The 18,558-nt window shown below is 43.1% G+C and overlaps 1 protein-coding gene across 27 annotated transcripts in view; it reads left to right on the forward strand.

The window, feature by feature from the left end:
• The window catches only part of FNBP1 (formin binding protein 1), a 93,028-nt gene that overhangs the window by 41,839 nt on the left and 32,631 nt on the right, over nucleotides 1-18,558 (forward strand). For all 27 annotated transcript variants that reach the window (XM_040082913.1, XM_040082910.1, XM_040082911.1 and 24 more), the window contains exons 5-6: nucleotides 6,921-6,983; nucleotides 7,781-7,885. In XM_040082913.1, coding sequence (XP_039938847.1) covers nucleotides 6,921-6,983; nucleotides 7,781-7,885 — 168 coding nt within the window. The remainder of the gene's footprint in view (nucleotides 1-6,920; nucleotides 6,984-7,780; nucleotides 7,886-18,558) is intronic.

Below are 18,558 nucleotides of genomic sequence, written 5' to 3' on the forward strand. Positions count from 1 at the left end.
TTTGGATGGATACACTGAACGATGATATAATAGTCCAGATAAATAAATTGGCTTCTGTTTACCACATGAAGGAATCAGATTGGGGAAACAAAATCTGTTTACTAACAAATGTAGTTCCATTTTCTGTGAATTAGCCTGAATATTGCTCTGCACAGCAAGAGCCCTTCAGAGGGACGAGATGAGAGATGCCTGCTGTGAACAGTAACATTTCCTGCTCAGTGCATGACTGAGAGATGCCTGAGGATGAGGGGGTTGAGCCTTGGCCATGGATGTACTTTTCCCTTTGTGTTCTGCCTGTACAGCCACAGAGATTGGCCTGAAAAGAAAGAGCAACAATAAAGTCAGATGAGTAGCACATGTGTTAACTGTGGAGAGTGGTGCTCATACAAGCCTGTGGCACATGTGGGCACGTTCAGCTGGCATTTAATATTTTATATATCTGATGCAGGTCTTGATACTTCCATGTAGGTGAAGGTGTGCATGAAGGGTATATGGAAACAGCTGAAAGTATTTCCTTGCATACTGAGGCATTAAGTTGTACATCTTCCAGTTTTTGTAGTGCAAGTCTTACACAGGAGTGTCAGAGACCATTTGAAATTACTTCTTTTAACTGTGGATCAGTGGAAGAAGAGCATGATGGCTGGGAATGTGAAGAGGTGGAAGCTAGAGCCAGATGTTCCTCTAATTTCATTGAAGGATATAAAAGCACAAACAACTTTTCACACCATAGTTTTTAGTAGCAATGATGATTCTCTATTTGAAAAGCCCTAGGTCTGCTTTTGTGGAGCACCTGGGCACCGGTGAGATTTTAAGGACAAGATTGGTTCCTAGGGGTGGGTTGGAGGCGAGGGTACATGATCTCCCAACAGCCTGTCACACCTGTGTGCTCACTGATTCCGGGGCTTGCTGCCCTGAAGGCAGATGGTCAGCAGGACCTCTCCAAGAGCTGGCCAGTGCAGCAGAATCTTCCTGAGGATCCCTTAGCTCTGCTGCCATGGAGGTGTACTGGAAAAGCTGCAGGATCATCTCTGTGCCTGAGAAGAAGTTCTGAGTTCCAATTCCCGATTTAAGGGGAATTATTATCTGTCATATGCAGCATGAAAATGACAAATTACCATAAATATCACTGCCACAGTGTCTTTTAGGTTTGTGCCAATCACCAGGGAGTCACAGAATGGTTTGGTTTGGAAGAAACCTTAAAGATGATCTCATTCCAACTCCCTGCCCAGGGCAAGGACACCTTCCACGGGTCCAGGTTGCTCCAAACCCCATCCATCGTTCTGTTATTACAGCTCAGTAACAACAGGGGCAGCTACTTCAGGGTGTCACATGCAGCTGATCTGGAATTTGAAGCCTGGGAAGCTTTGGTCCATAGCACTTATTAAACGGAATTTCTTTGGAATGCACCACTCCAGGAGCAGATACTTCAATCAAATTTAGTTCAGCTTCGAACGGATATTTGTATAACTTGTTCCAGGCTTGACCGAGTTGATAAGTACATGTTAAGAATAACGTTCCTAAGGATATTGCAATGGAGAACAGGGTTATGCACCAATATTAAGCTGATGAAGATGTGTTAAAACGGTCATGAATTTCATGTCAACATTCACAGCACTGTCTCATGCTCCTCTTACTACAACTGAGAGAGATAAGACCTCAAAAACATGTTGCTATTTTTGGAAACAAAGATTTCTTTGGAGGGGACAGTTTCCTGTTTTTGCAGCCAGGAAAACAAAAATATTTGACAAGGCGTTTTGCAAATGTTGCTGAGAAAATTGAGGAAAAACTAGTGTTCTCTTATTTCCGTCTCTGGTGTGCTTTAATCACCAGCCATTATTTCAGAAATCGCTTGTAACAAAAATGAGATAAGAGTTTGAATTGGAGGATGAAGTACTGTATTTATATTTATTATCAGTGTGAGCTGGGAGTACTTGTTACAGAAGCCAAAGGTAACTATTTTGTCAGTCTGTTATATTATCTCATATGTAAATAGAAAAGAAAATCAAGCACCCCTGCCTTAGATAGATATTTTGAAAATTCTTGAAAGGATGTTGTCAAATGAACCATATGCTATGCATATAAATTGACTGTTTTACTGATTATTTCTAATACAAACATATTCTAGACGTACAGGTATTAAGTTTAACCATGTAATCAACTCCTGTTTATTAAAGAAAAACAAGGTTGTCTTATTGCAGCCTTTTTTAAAAAGGTTTCACACAATCAGTTTATAAAGAGCAGCCCTGTTGTCATGCTGGTAATCTACGTGTCTCAGGAAATTCTTTCATTTAAAACTGCCCAGGAACTCCTCAGCAAAAATACTGGAGCGTGTTGTCCTTCATTAGATGCTTTCAGCAACACCTTTTCTCCTGATCCTCTCAAAAGGTCAGGGAACAAAAAGATAAGATGCATCTTCTAACAAGCTGTTGTTGGCTGCTGGATGAGCTCTGGGGCTGTGTAAACCCTCGTGCATACCAAGGAAGTTTTACAAAAATATCCCGCTGCTCCTAATTGTGGCAGCGTTGGCAGGAACAGGCTCCGCATTGTGGGTCCCTCGCTCGCTGCTCCCGGGGTTTTGATCGACGCGGGTGAAATCTGAGCCCGACAAAAGTCAATGAGAGGTTTGTCTTTGATTGCACAGCAGCCAGGATTGCTCCCCAGCTGTTCCAGACACGGGCAGCATCCTAATGAGGAGAGCACACCGGTCCTGATGGCTGCATTTGCAAAGGGAAAAACTCATTCCTTGAGCTGTGAGCTTTTTTGAATATAATAAAAGCTTTTAAAAAGTTGAGTTAATCCACAGTCCTCATACGAGCAGCTTAATACTCTGATAAAAGTTAACTCAAGCCTTAACTGAATTTTGGAATTCCAGGGAGAATTTTTTCATGGAAAGGGTTGGACTGGCTGCCCAGGGAGGTGGTGGACTCACCATCCTTGGAAGTGTTCAAGCAAAGACTGCACGTGGCACTCAGGTTGGGTTGAAACGATGGTGGCGAGATCTTTTCCAAACTGATTCTGTGAACTCTCATGAGATCACTTAAAACCTGCATTATTGTGTTAATCCTGTGAGTTGGGGTGGATGGAGTTGTCCAATCAAAACATGGCCATTGAGGATTGTTCAGAGCACCCTGGGACACAATGGGCTTTAGCACAGGGAAAAAGGACAGCTGTGGTCATCTATGATTGCTGCTGTGTTTAAAGCCATTTAGTTGGTTTAATATTTCAATAAAATGTTGTTCAGAGGAGTCTTAAAATTGGCACAGTGTTTGCCAGCCAAAGACTGTAAAATATAGATTTCAAGGTGATTTAGGGAGGTTGACTTTATAAACACTAATAACCCCAAACTTCTCACTTTACTGTATTTCTAATGCGTTTTTGGAATTCTGTGGATATGGGTGAAAGGTCTGGAGGAAATAATGGCCTGGGAGCCACAAACGCTGCTGCTAATGTCTCACTGGCACACTTGAGGTGTGATTTATTAATCGAATATCTTGCTCATATTCTGTTTTTTTTTTTTTTTTTTTTTTTAACAGCGAGATTGAGGGCATTAGTTTGGGCATTCATTTTGGGGCGGGGACAGACAGCAATATCGTATCAATTACTCTAAATTCATCATTGTGTACCCCTGAAATGCCTGTGACTGAGAGTGGGAGTTTTCCACAGGAAAAATCCACGGCTAAATCATTTGCCATGTTTCCATTTGCTAAATGTTCAGGTGTAGAATATCCAATTATTTAATTTTTTCAAAGAAATTTATTTAAATTAGAATTTGTGTCTTGAAAACTTATCAAGGAAATAGTTGAGCTTAGAGTTATTTTTGCTGGGGTTTTGGAGGGCGAGGAGGTAAAGGTAAAGGACATTTGCTGTTTAAGAGGGTTGTAAAGGAAATGAGTTTGCAGAAGTTGAAGATAGTGCATGGTTTGAGGAAACTGGAGGCTTCCTGTATGACTTTAGGCAGATCACTTGACCATAGCGCCTTGATTTTTCTTGCCCATAAAATTGGGCCAGTGAGGAAACACAGATAGTTGGAAGGTCCCACTTAGATGCTGTACATCAAAATGAATTTTTGGAAGGCAGAAATTGCCAAAAGATTTGCAAAACCAGAAGTGCTTTAGCTCACAACAAGGATATATATGGGACAACACAGCAAGAATTAGGGGGCTATAAGTAGAAATAGATGTAGAAATTTGTTGAACTATAAAAGGTAGTATATCACTGAACTCTGCAGGATGTTATACACCTGTATGTATCACTGTTTAGTATTTCACTATTAATAATCTTCAGCAATGCCCATTTTACATCTCAGCGTTTCATTTGTGCAGAAGCATTTCTTAAAAAAAAAAAAAAAAGTATCAAAATGCAGCAAAATCTGAACTGGATGCAGTCTCAGTGCTCAGGTTCAGTGTTTCTTGTAGGTTCTTCCAGAAGCTCGTGCAGTTCACTTCACAGAGAAGGTAAATTTGGAAGTGACAGGGATGGCTTGTTAAACTTACATTACTCAACTACAAAGGTTTAAAAATACACGCTGAGGGTAGTCCTGTTATCTGATGGGCTTTTGTTTCCAAGTTCATCTTTCAGCTCCTCTCTGCAATTGTTTTCTCTTAAGTGAGCCTGGCACGTTGTTTTCCTGAAGTTTATGGGTCATTGACAGTATTGGGTTTCACACAGGCCAGCTGCTCCCAAATCAGGTCCCTTCCTACCCTGGCCAAGTTGGAGCAAGAGAGGTGGGGAGCAAACAAATGGGGGCAGGGAAAGCAACGTGGGGACATTGGAGTCATTTTACTTCCAGCTTCGCTGTTAAGGCTTCCATGAATTTCCTGCTCATTAGCAAAATGTAGTGTTAAACTACAGTTGTTTCTTAGGACTGTTTTTGTTGCTCATTGGGACTGTTTTCCTAAACTCTAATTACAAAATCCTGAAACGAGGAGCCCCTGGCAGGGAAGAGGCAGCATCTGTCGCACGCGGAGTTGAAAGGACCCGGGGATCTACAAAAGGAACCGAAATCAATTTTTGGAGCCTTTCCCTGCCACCCAGCAGTTTTACAGTGATGTCAGGGGTTTTTTTAATGTCACAGTGTGGTAAGGCAGTGTTTGGAGAAGGTCTCCCCCTTCCATGGCCCAGTGGCCACACATGCTCCCTCCTCGGAGGGCAGGAGCAGAGCCAGAGCTGAGCACGGTCAGGATAGAAAGATTTCTGACTCTGGGCCTCTCTTGTCTGCTTGAAGAATTCTCCTGTGGAGGATAAGCACCATCCAGACACATAAAGGTGTAGAATGTCCCTGTGCTCAGCTCAAGGTGAGTGTCCCTCCCCAGCAGAGTGTTTGGGACTACAGGTAACAGCACCCAGGGCAGCTCTGGTGTTCTGTTCTTGCAGACACATTGAACATGACTGTGATTTTTTTAAGGCTAAATGAGCCTTTTGGACAGGGCATGATAGAGAATTGCACTTTTGCAGCTTTTTGCTGTCATATCTGGTGGAACCAGAAATGTCCCTCGCTCCCCTGGCACAGGAAAATACCAGCTGCTGTAGTGGAAGATGCAGGAAACCAAGGAGCTGCCAATTGTAAAGTGCTTGCAGGTATACTTTTCTAACTGGCATTTTGTAGCAGGTTAATGATCTGGAGTGTGAGCTTTTTTGAACCCAACAAACCATAGGTATCATGTTCTTCAAGATTTATATAAAATCTGATTACACTTGGGTGTGAGAGCACATGAATTCTAGGGGGATTATCTGGCCTTTATTTCTCAAGTTTGCTACGTGACACCATCCCTGTCTTTGAGTAAAACAAATTGCTAGCAAATAATACAAAAGAATCCCTCTCTTCCTTTTTCAGTTTGCTTCGTTATTTATTTTACAGGATGATTTGTGGAGGGAGCAACCTTTTGTAGCAGTCAGCTGGGTCTGCACTCACATTCCTGTCCAGAGCTGGGTCATTGACTTATACAATGATCTGGAATGAATTGCTTATCTTGAGGGAAAGCCAGGCATATGGAAGAGCAGCTTGCCCACAGAAGCTGTGGCTGCCCCATCCCTGGAAGTGTCCAAGGCCAGGTTGGACAGGGCTTGGAGCACCCTGGGATAGTGGAAGGTGTCCCTGACCACAGCAGGGCGTTGGAACAAGGTGGGCTTTGAGGTTCCTTCCCACCCAAACCATTCTGTGATTCTACAGAGGGATAAACTCTAATACAGATTAGCTTTTTTGATAAAGAGCATTGTGCAAGGGCTAAGAACTGTTACTTAAACCAACCGCAATTAAGAGTCTTGTTCCAAAAAGACCCATCAGGAGAGGATTTCTTTGTTGTTTAGCTGACATCTCAATTTCAAACTTGTGTTACACCTCACTCTCTGAACACACACTCACCCCCAGTGGGTGGGAGAGGAGAGAATCTGGAGGGACCCATGGCACCAAAAACCTCTCGAGAGGAAGGAGCAGCTGGCCTTGCACACACAGCTAGTAACTAGGAAGAAAAGGGGGGGTTTTTGTTGAGTCTGAATGAAAATCAGAACAAACATCAGTTGTTAGAATGTGCCAATCAAGTGCATCTTGATAAATTCATGTCGAGAGAAATTTTAATTTAGAGCCAGTGTTCAGTCTGTCACCAAAGAAATACTCGTCAGATAAAAGTGCTTCAGATCTCGTGATACGGGAAACCAATAATTATGAGATACAGTGAACAATACAAGGTAGAATTGCTAAAGGGATTAATTAGCCTTAGTCGAACTAACCACTATAATTGATGCAAATATCCATCTGCAGCCTGCTGAGACATTAGATAGTCATCACACACCTGCTCTATTTGCCAGCCTTGCAGAACACAGCTGTCAGAATGATTTCTGGTCGGGCTTTTTCTTGAGCATCCTTGACTATTTGTTCTTTTGTTGTTCAAAATGTTTTCTTTCTCTTTTCTTTCTCTAAACAGCACTTCCATGATGGCAGAAAGGCACAACAACACATTGAAACTTGCTGGAAACAACTTGAAGCAGTAAGTGGCAAATTCCTCAGATGTGATGTTTAAGTTGTTTATTTATTGTTTTCAAAGAGATGGTTCCAAATGTTTTATTTGGAAAAAGAAAGGTATATGGGTAAAAGTTGTAGAAATGAGATTTTTGCCTCTGCTGTCTTAAATACACTCACAGTCCTGAAAAAGTCTGTTTTAACAGAACGTTTGGCTTCTGTGGGCTCTTTGTCTATCGCGAGCAGCATTTCATTTGATATGACTTGAAAAATGTGCTAAGCCTTGCTGGAACTGCAGAGTCCCTGAGGGTCCTGTTCAGATATTCCACTGAAAGTTGAACAGCTTCGTAATGTGTGAATAAATTGAACAGGAACATCTCTTGAGTCAGGTGCTGCTTCCCAAAATTAAATACATTGGAACTGTTATTCATGTGATGAAGGAAAAGTGAGGCTGTAAGTACAGGAGAGGATAGAAAAATGCTATCAATAACCAAAAGTCCTACTTGCAAATTTATTATTTTTAGTAACTCCCTCATTCATTTACAAAAATGAACAGGTTGAGTGTTGGAAGAGAATGATTTCATCCACAAGAGTGGAAGTGGTGCTAAAAGGGAAAAAATACTGAAATATGAGCAGCCTGGATAATGGATCCAAAAACGTGCCTCTTGGTAACTCCATTTTTTGAGGTTCATTAATATGGAAATGTATTCCAGTGTAAACAAGAGAGCCTTGAAATCCAGATTGGTTTAGTGGCAGGCATGAATTTTAGGTAGATTTTGGGATCTTTTGCTTCCCATAATGAAGGTTTCTGGTTTTTCTTTTCAGAGCAAAAGGAGGTTTGAACGTGATTGCAAAGAAGCTGATCGAGCGCAGCAGTATTTTGAGAAAATGGATGCTGACATCAACGTGACAAAAGCAGATGTTGAAAAGGTGAGCTGGAGGGTGGAGGCTGTTTGTAAACATGGATGTGATGGGTTTACTTCCTCAAGCCTCCTGGTAGGATAAACCCTCTGAGGCTTAATGCCTTCCTTGGGTCAGTCTTAGGTTAATTAAAACAAGGGAGATCGCTGCAGAAACCTTCATTTATATAAGAGCTCTAAACAGATGAACTCAGCTATCACCTACTAGAAAAACCTGACTGTAACAGAGCTGATAATGACTCTGAAAGAGTTTATGCAAGCTTGGTTTTGACACCCCGGGTTCTGTGACAGTCAGGCTTGTGAGGGCTCCCTGAGGGCTGCTTGTGGTTTCCACACATTTTCATTCTCCCTGTCATCCAGGTAGAACCAAACTTCCTGCCCTTTGAGCAGCACTTCAAAGATTTCCCAATGTCATTGGATGCAATGAAGTATTACCAGAGTTGTTTTTCATGGTTGTAGATTTACAGCAGGACAGCTTTCCATGTGATGCAAAATCCTGGAATCCATGCTTGTCACAGATGGCACAAGGCTTTTATTTTCATTTCTCAGTTGCTGGCTGCTGGTGGAATCATTTGTGGCTTTTTTACAATGATCCCCACTCAGTGAAGCTTTTGAACTAATGCTTAATTTCAAACATCTAGTCCTGTTTCTGCGTGTCTGTCTGGAAATACTTTCTCTCTTTAGTTTGATTCAAAATTGGATGTGTAGAAGGGAAGCTTAAAATTTAAATTTTACTGGTCCAAGTCCAATAACCGTAACTTAAGGAAGCAATGAAGAGGAAGAAGCTGTTTTAAATAGCTTCTGTTTTTGGAGTTACACATTTGCTCAGAAGATGCACTAATGTAGATCAGAAACACCACATTACAATGTGTAAGGACAGTTTTGTCCTCCTTGAGTTTGAGTCACACAGGCACGAAATAGCCTGAACATGTGAAAATGTTTATTTCTTGAAGAGGAAAAAAAAAAAAAAAAGGCAACGAAAAGAGAAAGGAAAAAATAAAAGCTGAAGCTTAAAATATGCCAAATGTTTTGTTGCAGGGACAGGAAAGGAAAGTGAATTATAGGTAAGAAATCTTTCTAGTTTGAGGTCTCCTTGTAAAATGTAGGTTTTTGCTTCTCAAGGGTTCTGCTTCATTTTATTCTCAGTAACTTCAGTCTTGTGAAGATATGAAATATCAATTCCCCTTTACATCTGTGGGATCTCGTGTTTCTGGTATGCTGAGCATCAGGACGTTGCGTGGCAGAGTGTCAAGGATGCTCTTGGAAATGAGGACAGGAAATCATAAACAAGCGCAGAAAAATTCCCCCAAGTGCTGTTGCATATCAAAGGACAAAATACCTCTGTGGTCTTGTAATTTGCTCGGCTCTCAGTTGCAAATTCACCATGTAGATTTGATCCTTTGTTGCCTTCTGGATTTGCCAGGGCACTTGACAGATGAATGCATGTACAGATTGTCAAAGATGTAGCGCCACATGTGGGTTTTTCTAGCAGAGAGGGATCATCTCTGCTTTATCTGTATAAAGTGATTTTAGAATACTTCTTTCATAGATAAAATTAGGGCTTGCCCTAGATTTTTTTTCCAAAGCTGAGGTCATGTCAAAGGGATACAAAGATGTGACTTACTGTTTGAAAAAGGGGACTGAAACTCCTTATTTCTACATCTCTTTCCAAGGCTGGCCTTTTCTGGTCAGAGTAAAAGGTGGCATGTTGGTGATATATCAATCTAAGAGTGTTAGGTAAATTCTGGGAAGCGATTTCCTACCCTGGTGCTTTTTCCGTATCAAGTGAAGCAGAGAGGCTTCCCTTTTAAATTCCTCTAGCTTTTTATTGTATGAATTTGTAAATTATTTATTGCAAAATGAGGCTCAGTGGTATCTTGAAAGAAAAATCTGTTAGTTATGCATGTTGGCAGCTCTCAGGAGAAGGCATTACTCCACTTTCCAGGCAGTCAACAGAGTAGATGGGAGAAGGAAAAGGTTATCAAAATGAGTGGAATGTGAAATAATATTACTGAACAGAGAGAACAGTGTTTTCCAAGTGCATGTGTTAAACTGGGTTCATCCATGTCAGGCTGTGAATAATGCCCTTTCTTTGCTCCCCTCTGCCCGTGTGACTGGGAGGCTCTTGCATAACTCCCAGTGCAGAATGGGAGATTGTTCCAGCAGCGCTGCTGCTCTCCCCAGCTCGCTCCAGGGGGATGCAGGAACTGCTCAGCTCCAAATGAAGCAATAGGATGACTTCAACCTCCTCCTTCTGCTGCAGCAGTTCTGATTTCTCTTGCCCTTTATGGCTTGGTTGCTGCACTCCCACCCCCAAAAGCTCCCAAAAATCCACCTGGCCAGGAGAACGAGCAGTTTGGCTGTCAGAGCTCTTCTCCTTGGCAGAACAAGGTGCTCCTCAAGCACTGGAGCTGTTTGCCTTCATTTCTTTGGCTTGAGATTGACACCTTGGCTGCTTCAGCTTGTACCTGCCAATATGAGCGGACACAGCAGCTATTTTTTGCATCACACATGATAAGAGTGGATGGCATTAATGGAATTAAAATTCTGCAGTGATCACGATGTCACATACAGCCAGAAGAGAATGCAGCTGCAGTTTCCTAGTGCTAAGCTGTGTGAGGTTCTGAAATGCTCGCATCTCTTCATCGTTCAAGTCTTTGTAGCCTTTGACAACCGCAGCAGGAAAATCTGTGCCAGAGCTGCCCTCTACCAGCACTTCTGTCTTGTCCAAGGTATGACAATTTTGGGAGCATTAAGTAACAAGAAAAGTGGCAGAGAAGCAGAATAAGAATGTTCCCTCCTTATTTCTCCAGGACTGCTTGGCAAAGGGCCTAAAGGCAGGGCTGGATGTGGAGCCTGGGCATCTTGTACCAAGTTCCTCATTTCTGCTGTAGGACCAGGTGTGTGGAGGGCACATCCCTTCTGTGGCCAGGATGGGCTCCATCACCTTGCCAGGCAGCAGCCTGGTGGCTGATCTTGGAGGGAGGAGTGTTTGGCTTCGTTTCCTTGCATCTCCTTTTTTGGTAGTAGGAGCATGGAGCAGAAGCTGAGCTCAGTCTCTGCAACGATCGCAGTATGCAGGAACAGGGGGAGAGTGGAGCAGGGCACCTGAACTCTCCCTCCCCTGTTTGCACTGAGCCTCTAAACCACCAGCAGCCAAAGCTTGCAGAGATGTTTGTGTCAACACAAAATGCAGTGTAGCAAAGTCAGGGCAGGAAGCTCACTGTGAAAATATCCTTATAAACTAAATAAATGCTGCAAGATGCTGATGCTGCTTCCAGAAAGCCTTGTAGGTATCACTGAAAGCTTTATTTCATTTGGATCACAGTGGGTTGTGTGCTTTAAAGCACTTCTCTTTCAAAAACCACAGAGGAGCTGCTTCAATTTTTTGACCATTTGGGGAAATGGTGTCTGTCGCCAGCACGGAGCCACTGTACATATAAGGCAGAGCTCTATTGTTTCTGCCTTCTCTTCAGAGCTGCAACCACTAAAAAGCTGACATTTTTATGGGATAATGTGGTACCCAGTGGTGCCTTTGTAGACTTCTTGTAATAAAATTTTAAAAATCAGCTGGTTTTTCTTTTCCAGGTAGGCATTTCAGTCTGATTTTAAAGAGGAAGTGGCTGAGGCCAACCATGGGAAGGGTTTGCCTCTTGATTTGCTCAGCAGTTGCGGGGAGAGTGGTTTGAAGTACTCTGTATCAGGCAGGATCTATCCCTTGGCTGAAGAGGAAATGGTCAAATGCTGACCTTAGGCAACAATCCAAGATACTTAGGAACTTTAGATGTATTTGCCTTTGGTTTTGAAGTGGAGAAACTGAGGGAAAGATCTCAAGTTTACTGAAATCTCTAGGAGTTTTCCCCAGTGCTCTGCAACAACCAAGATGTTTTGGAGACCCAGAATAGCTTAAGATTTGCATGAAGCCTTAAAATCGCCATGATACTAGCTTTCTAATGTATAAACGTAACTGTGGGGAGATACTGAGGCTCCATGTTTGAGGTTTCATTTTCTCTTTTCTTGTGCCACGTTACCTGGGTGCTGAATTTCTGCACAGAGTCTGTCCTGTTCCCTACCCACAGGAGTCACACTTAGCATGGCTTGGGGTAGCCATGAGCTGAATCGTGGGCAAAGTCTGACAGAACGTAGGTGTAGAAATCCTGCTAATTGGAAACTGGGATTAGCTGATCCTCCCGTGTGCTCTGCAGCGCTTTTCCAGCCTCGGCTGCCGTGCTGTGGGGCACAAATCCCTTCACTGGGAGCTTACACATCCTTACAACGAGGGGTGTAAGAAGTTATTTTGGGCTCTGGAGATATCTCAAGTGGGTGTTTCAGCAGTCAAGTCACAGTGAAGCCAGATGAAATCACTGACACCCCCCAGACTAACATGGAGGAGCATCTCCAGCTCAGGGCTCTGCTGTTGCCACATCCCCCTGAGGTTTAGTCAGCAAAGTCTGTCAGCAGTAGACATCACCATAACCCCAGGCTGTGGGTACCTGCTTTCTGCAGACTGTAACTACTTAATAGGCCTGGTTTTTCAGGAGATGCCAAGTCATCTGCTCAGTGATGGCAGGAACTTGGATCCCTCCCCTCTCCTGTGCACATCAAGGCACCCACGAGTGCAGCAGCATCGTAGAAAATGCAGTGCCATGCAAAGCTGGTTTTGCAAGGTGGAGAAGCTTTCCAGTGCTTGTGTTATTAACACTGCAATGAGTTGTTCCAGAGGCTTTGCTTCTCCCGTTCTTAGTTGTGAATTTGTAGAGATAAAGCAGCAGCATCCAGGTGAAATACTCAGGTGAGATGTGCCAGGCCCAGTCCTGGGCACGGTGCAGGACGGAATGCCTGTGCATTTCCTGTTGGAGAGTTTGACACTGCAGAAGGTTTTCCCTGTGTGCTGCTGAGTTTTTGTATATTGAGTAGGCAACTGCTTCTCTTTTGCTCCACAAATGGAGCTGGCTAAATTCCTGTGTCTTTGCTTGTGGTGAGCATCAGATTTCTCATCAATTCAAATGCTGGGTAATGTGATTTAATGTTATTCCTCTGGGTTATGCAGACCCCAATCTCCTGAACTGCTTCCTTCCTAAAGGATGATGTAGTGTGTGAATGCAGGGAGTCCCTCAGGAGGGCAATTTCATTTCTGGAAGAGCAAGCCTTGTTTACAACCCGCCATCCCTGCCGCTCCTGTGCAGAGCAGCTGTTTCCCTTTTGGAATCATGACTAATTTAAGAGGGTCGATTTCTTCTCAATAGAGAGTTAATGACTCCAGCAGGAGTGTCTGGGGAACTTAATAAATCTCCATATGTGCCCTATACATACCCTGTGCTTGGTGATAAGGGATCAAAGAGCAGATCATGAGCCAGTTTTAGTGTAAGGCAAGGAAATCCAACTGAACTTAAATTTCCTTTTAGTTGTGCTCCCCTGCAGCAATTCTCTACGTGAAAATTTGACTGAGTTTTGTAACAATACAACTCTTTTGGGAGGTGGTTGCTAAAGAGAGGGAAAGGGGACGTGAAGGGGAGGCTTAAGAACATCTTCTGAATTAAATAACTGCAGTTTGAATCACCAGTGCAATAGAACTGGTGTTCTAAGCTAATGCAAAGCAATTATTTCATGCTGTACAGTTGGAAAGCTTCTTTACAGTCATTCTTTTTCTGTCAAAACACTGGAAAAAAATCTTTTCACCTGCGTGAGAAGCAAGGCTTCAGAATGTAGCTAATTCAGTTTGTAAGCTGTTCAGTTTCAGTGAATCATAGAATACCAGGTTGGAAGGGAATTGGAGGATTGTCTGGCCCAGCGTTCCTTGGCAAAAGCACAGTCTAGACAAGATGGCCCAGAACCCTTTTCAGCTGAATTGTGCCCTGTGTTGGGGTTTCCACCACTGCCCTGGGAAGATTATTCCAATGCCTCATTGTTCTCACTGTGAAAAATTGTCCCCTGGTGTCCAGTTGGGGTCTTCCCAGGGGTAACTTGTACCCATTGCCTCTTGACTTTTCCGTGGGACTCCTTGCAAGTCTCCATCTTCTCTGTCGTTGCCCTTCAAGCACAGGGACAGGTGACAAGGTACCCTAAGCTTCATTCTCTAGGCTGACCTAACCCAGCTCTCTCAGCCTTTCCTCACAAGGCAGCTTCCCTGGGCTGGATCTTCCTTTCTGGACCTTCTCCAGCCTGTCCAGGTATTCTCTGTTCTATAGTGGGGACCACTGGACACAATATTCCAGGTATGGGTGACAAATGCTGAGTAGAGGGAGACAATGACTTTATCTCTGCTGGGAAAGGAGCTCAGCATCAGCTTCACTCAGGCTGATTCACCTCCCTGAGAGACAAAGTTGAGTATTCTATCCATAAAATTCATCTTCAAAGCTACAAAATTTGCCCTGGTAACTTTTTCAACCCTAACTGTCCCTTCTGCCTTGGCTGTGTTTGTAAATTCTTGCTTGGAGAGAGAGGACTAGAACTGTGCCCAGTATTCCAAGTATGAGCTAAGCAATCTATTACCCAGCCCTGAAATTTCCATTATTTATATTCAAGAAATAATTTCCATTTTTTTATATCCAATACCCAGATTTATACACTGCAGAGTTTAATTGCTTATGTAGTACGACTAAACAGACCTCCAGAAATCATTTAAACATTGTCAGCCAGTGCTCCAAATACATCTTTTCTTGTTACCTCCTCCATCAAATCCACATAACCTTCCATCCACAGAGATTATCCTTCTTTTATAATGAATTAGCCGTGCCAGATATCCTCCTGGAACTGCATTTCTCCAAGCTGTGTGGAAAACTCCTGAGAGTTTGCAGGGATTCACAGTTCAGTGTTCCAGAGTTTGGTTATTTAGTATTCATGACATGAGTGGCAGTGCAAGGAGACAAACTTTTGGGTCTGAGGCACAGTTATTCCCCGGGCCTTGGAGCAGTGTGCTGAGAGCTGCTCTTCTTAATTAATTTAGTCCATCTCTGTTGTTAGAGCTTCAGCAGGACTGTGTTGTTTTGAGGCTATCTCTGTGAGTTTCTGAATTCTGGCAGGATTGTGTGGTGAGACTGCACTAGATAACAATTCCTGAGATGTGGTGAGGAAGATTTTCCATCCTCTGTCGGTGGTTTGCTCATTTGTATAATGTATTCAGCCAAAGCATTTCAGGGACCCACAGTCTCAGACTCTTCCTCCACCTCTTCAAGTGTTAAAAGAAAGGATTTTTCTTTTTGTTTCTTTCCCTGCTGTTATTTTGCACACCCCATTCTACTTTTTTTTTTTGCTTTCAGGAAAGCAAATTTCAAATCCTTTCTCTGCTTGCCAGTTCAGAGAGACCCAACTGGTTATTGTGATAAAGTAAAGAGTGGAGCTTGACTTGGAGGCTGTGCAAACCCAAGCCTGGAGCCCTGACCCTGTTTTGAGGTCTGTGGCAGGATGCCCGCTGTTATTACTGATCCTGCACACGCTGCCAGTGCTCCTGCTCCCGGGAGGTGCCCGGCGCTGGCAGGGAGGGCCAGAGCCTGGAGCTGAAAAACCTGGGAGCAATAGAAAGCATTCCTGAAATTGGTGAAGTGTTCCTGAGTCTGCCTTTATCATTAAGCTATTTTGAAGGGATTGGGTAGTTGAGGGGAGGGGGCAGGGGTGATTTTTGTGTGTGTGTGTGTGTTTGCATTTTAGCCCGATCTTGGATTTGCCAAAGACAGATCTGTTTTGGCAGGCAGTGGCCTGGCAGTGATGCATCTCACATGCTGTCTGAGTTGGAAAGAAAAGAAAGGGGTGCAGAATGGGAGAAAAGAAAGATGAAACAAAGTGACACCAAAGTTCTGCCTGGAAACTCTGCCATTCTGGACAAGAGCAACTGCTGAGGAGTCGAACTGTTCCACTTAGTGTGGACCAGCTGAATAACAGCCAAAGTTTTTTTCTGCCCTTTTCAGTTATTCATATCACTCCCACCATAACAGCCCTGAGGAGCTGCATTTTTTGTCTGTGTAAACCCAGAAGACAGTGTGTCTATTGACCCTTTGGCTGTTTCTGGAATGTGTCTCAGAAAATTGTTCTCAGCAAAATATCCTCATTCTTTTCTGTATTGGAGACCAAAATGGCAGAAAATGTACTTGGTTCTTAAAAACTTCTCCTGCACTTCATCACAAGTTGCATTTCCTATCAAAGGAGGCTTGGAGGAGAAGGTAAATGGAACAGTACAAATGGATTTATTTAATTCTCTAAGAGCCTTCATGTAAAGTGCAGCAGCTTGCAAGAGTTTTCTTACACTTTATGGGTTGACAGTGCCCATCATAAAGTGTCCATATTCCCTTTCTCTGTTCAATTTTCCTGTTCAAAGGCATGAAGTATTAAGAGTGATTTAATTCAGATCAACATAAAAAGCTTTACTAGTGCTGCATGTTTGCAAGGATTATGGCTAAGTTCCCTTGTCTGTAATTCTTTGGTCTCTTTCAGGTGGTTTCAAGCAGGTGATAAGAAGGCTCAGGGTTAACTTTCTTCTAATTTCTTATTTTAAAAGGGAAAGAAATACCACCATAAATACTTCAGTCAAGTTAGATTTTAGCACATCAGTGTCCCATCCTGGCATCTCTGAGCTCCTGGTAGAGTCATTTATCCAAACTAACTTATTATTTCAGAGTCTGGTTTGTGCAACTCAGTTGTTAAGAGGAAAATCTGTAGGAAATGGAGTTAAAATCTTCTTGAGAGAACAATGTTTGTGCTTTTCCTGCTACCTTAAGAGACAGATACCACAGTGTGTGTTGCTAGCTCTTAGGGCCGTTGGATTTAGTGTTGTTTTTCACCTACAGTGGATGTGCTGCTGAGGCCTGACCTTTAAAAAAATATTTTTTACTGGGGACAGCCACAGAAATCAGCACTTTGCAAGTTAATACTACTCTGCAGTTTGCTACTGTCCTGCATTCTTGCCCAAGCAGCAAGGCTGTTTAAAGGAAGGGAAAAAGATGGATTTTAATTTGATTTAATGGCACTTCTGCCTAGATCCTGAGAGAGAAGGTCACATATAACAAACCTTACCTGCTGCTGGTGAGCTGTTAGCTGCTTCAGTGTATCAGAGCTACACTTTACCTGGAGCGTTCTCCCAGAGCTGTAGGAACATCCCCTGGTGTGACTGCTCAGGTCTGATTGCAGTGGGAGCCCACAGCTCTCCTGTCTGCTCGCTGCAGGGCTGAGCTGCTGCGGGTCCTGGGCTGTCGCTCGTTTTGGGGAGCGCTTTCCTGGGTGACAGCAGCACTGACATTTGTGACCTTTTGGTTTTGGTGCCGCCACGTGAGTTCAGACAAAAGCTGCCTTAACAAAAGCAGACTTTGGCGAGGAAGCAATGCCTATGTGCACGTTTGTTTGGGGGCAAAAAAAAACTGTTACAAAGGTACATTTGGGGTGGGAGATGTGTGAAATCTGCATCTTTTGCAGTGCCAGGCATTTGGAAGCAGAAGTTCTCCCACAAACCCCTCAGGTGTACAAGCCCTTTTTGCTATTCTGCAGTGCTGAAAGGTGACCTCATTCTTTCTTCCTTTGAAGAAGGGAGATTTTGCTGCGTTCACAGTCCCTGGCCCTGACACCTCTCACAACTGAGCAATCCGGCAGCCTGTAGGGATGGATTGTGTTTCACACAGGGCCTGGAAACCGAGCTCTTGCTCACTCATCCCTGCCCAGTTAAAGGAGAGAATTGACTGAAAGCTGCATCCCTGTATTGTTCTCCTATATCTGAAGTCATCGTCTGCTTTTCCAGACCCCGATTATTCCAAAGCCTTTCCTTCTGGAAACACTGTTCAGAGCAAATCTTTTAACATTAAGAAAACCCCAAAAAACCATCTCTGAAGCTGTTTTGCATGCACAAGTGAGCAGCAAAGAAGCAACACTTCATTTTCTGTAAAGCCCAGTTATAAATTAATCCTGAAATAGCTTCTGTGATTTTCTGTAATTCTGGGCTACTGCATCCATTACTCTGAATGTTAAACTTAACATCATTGACTCATTTTTATCATTCTGTGCTTCAACAGAGTGCAGGAGTCTCATTTTAGGGTACAATTCTGTTATTACTAGAAGTGATGATGTTAGAGGAAGTGACGCACTGAAATGAAGTAGTAAAAAAATTCTAGATTTTGAAAAATATTTTTATTTTAAGATCCAAATACCTCATTGGAAAGATATTTAAACAGTCTCTTGGCCATTTAATGCATTCGGCAAGTTGAAGCTTGCCAAATGCATTAAATGGCCAAGAGAAACAAAGCATCACCAGGGCTCTCATACAAAAAGTTCTGGGTTTGGAATGCACCCAATTTTATTTACTCCTCTGCTGCCCCCTCTTATTTGAGGCCAGTTGAGATTATTTTGGAAACTGAGTGTCTACTCTTGTATACATTTAGCTCAGAGTTATTTTGTCGTATCCAGCCAATGAGTTTGCTCACGAGAATGAACTCTGATGGCTTTAATGCTTACTGGGTCTGCCTGGAAATGTGTAATAATGGATTTCTTGTTTTTGTGCTTCAACAATAGAGTCAAGGGACAAATTCCTGAGTTGCATTATTTAAAATTATTTTTGAAAAAAGAAAGAGAGAGGACAGCTGCGTGAGTGGGAGTGGGGCTGGCGTAAAGTCAGCTCAGACAATGGGTTCCTCTTAGGTAGATGGGGAGAATGGGCCTCACAAATGGATATTGATCTGCAGCAGCTGGGACGTGAGGAAGGAGTTG

The sequence above is a fragment of the Hirundo rustica genome, chromosome 20, assembly GCF_015227805.2.
Source record: "Hirundo rustica isolate bHirRus1 chromosome 20, bHirRus1.pri.v3, whole genome shotgun sequence".
Classification (NCBI taxonomy): domain Eukaryota; kingdom Metazoa; phylum Chordata; class Aves; order Passeriformes; family Hirundinidae; genus Hirundo; species Hirundo rustica.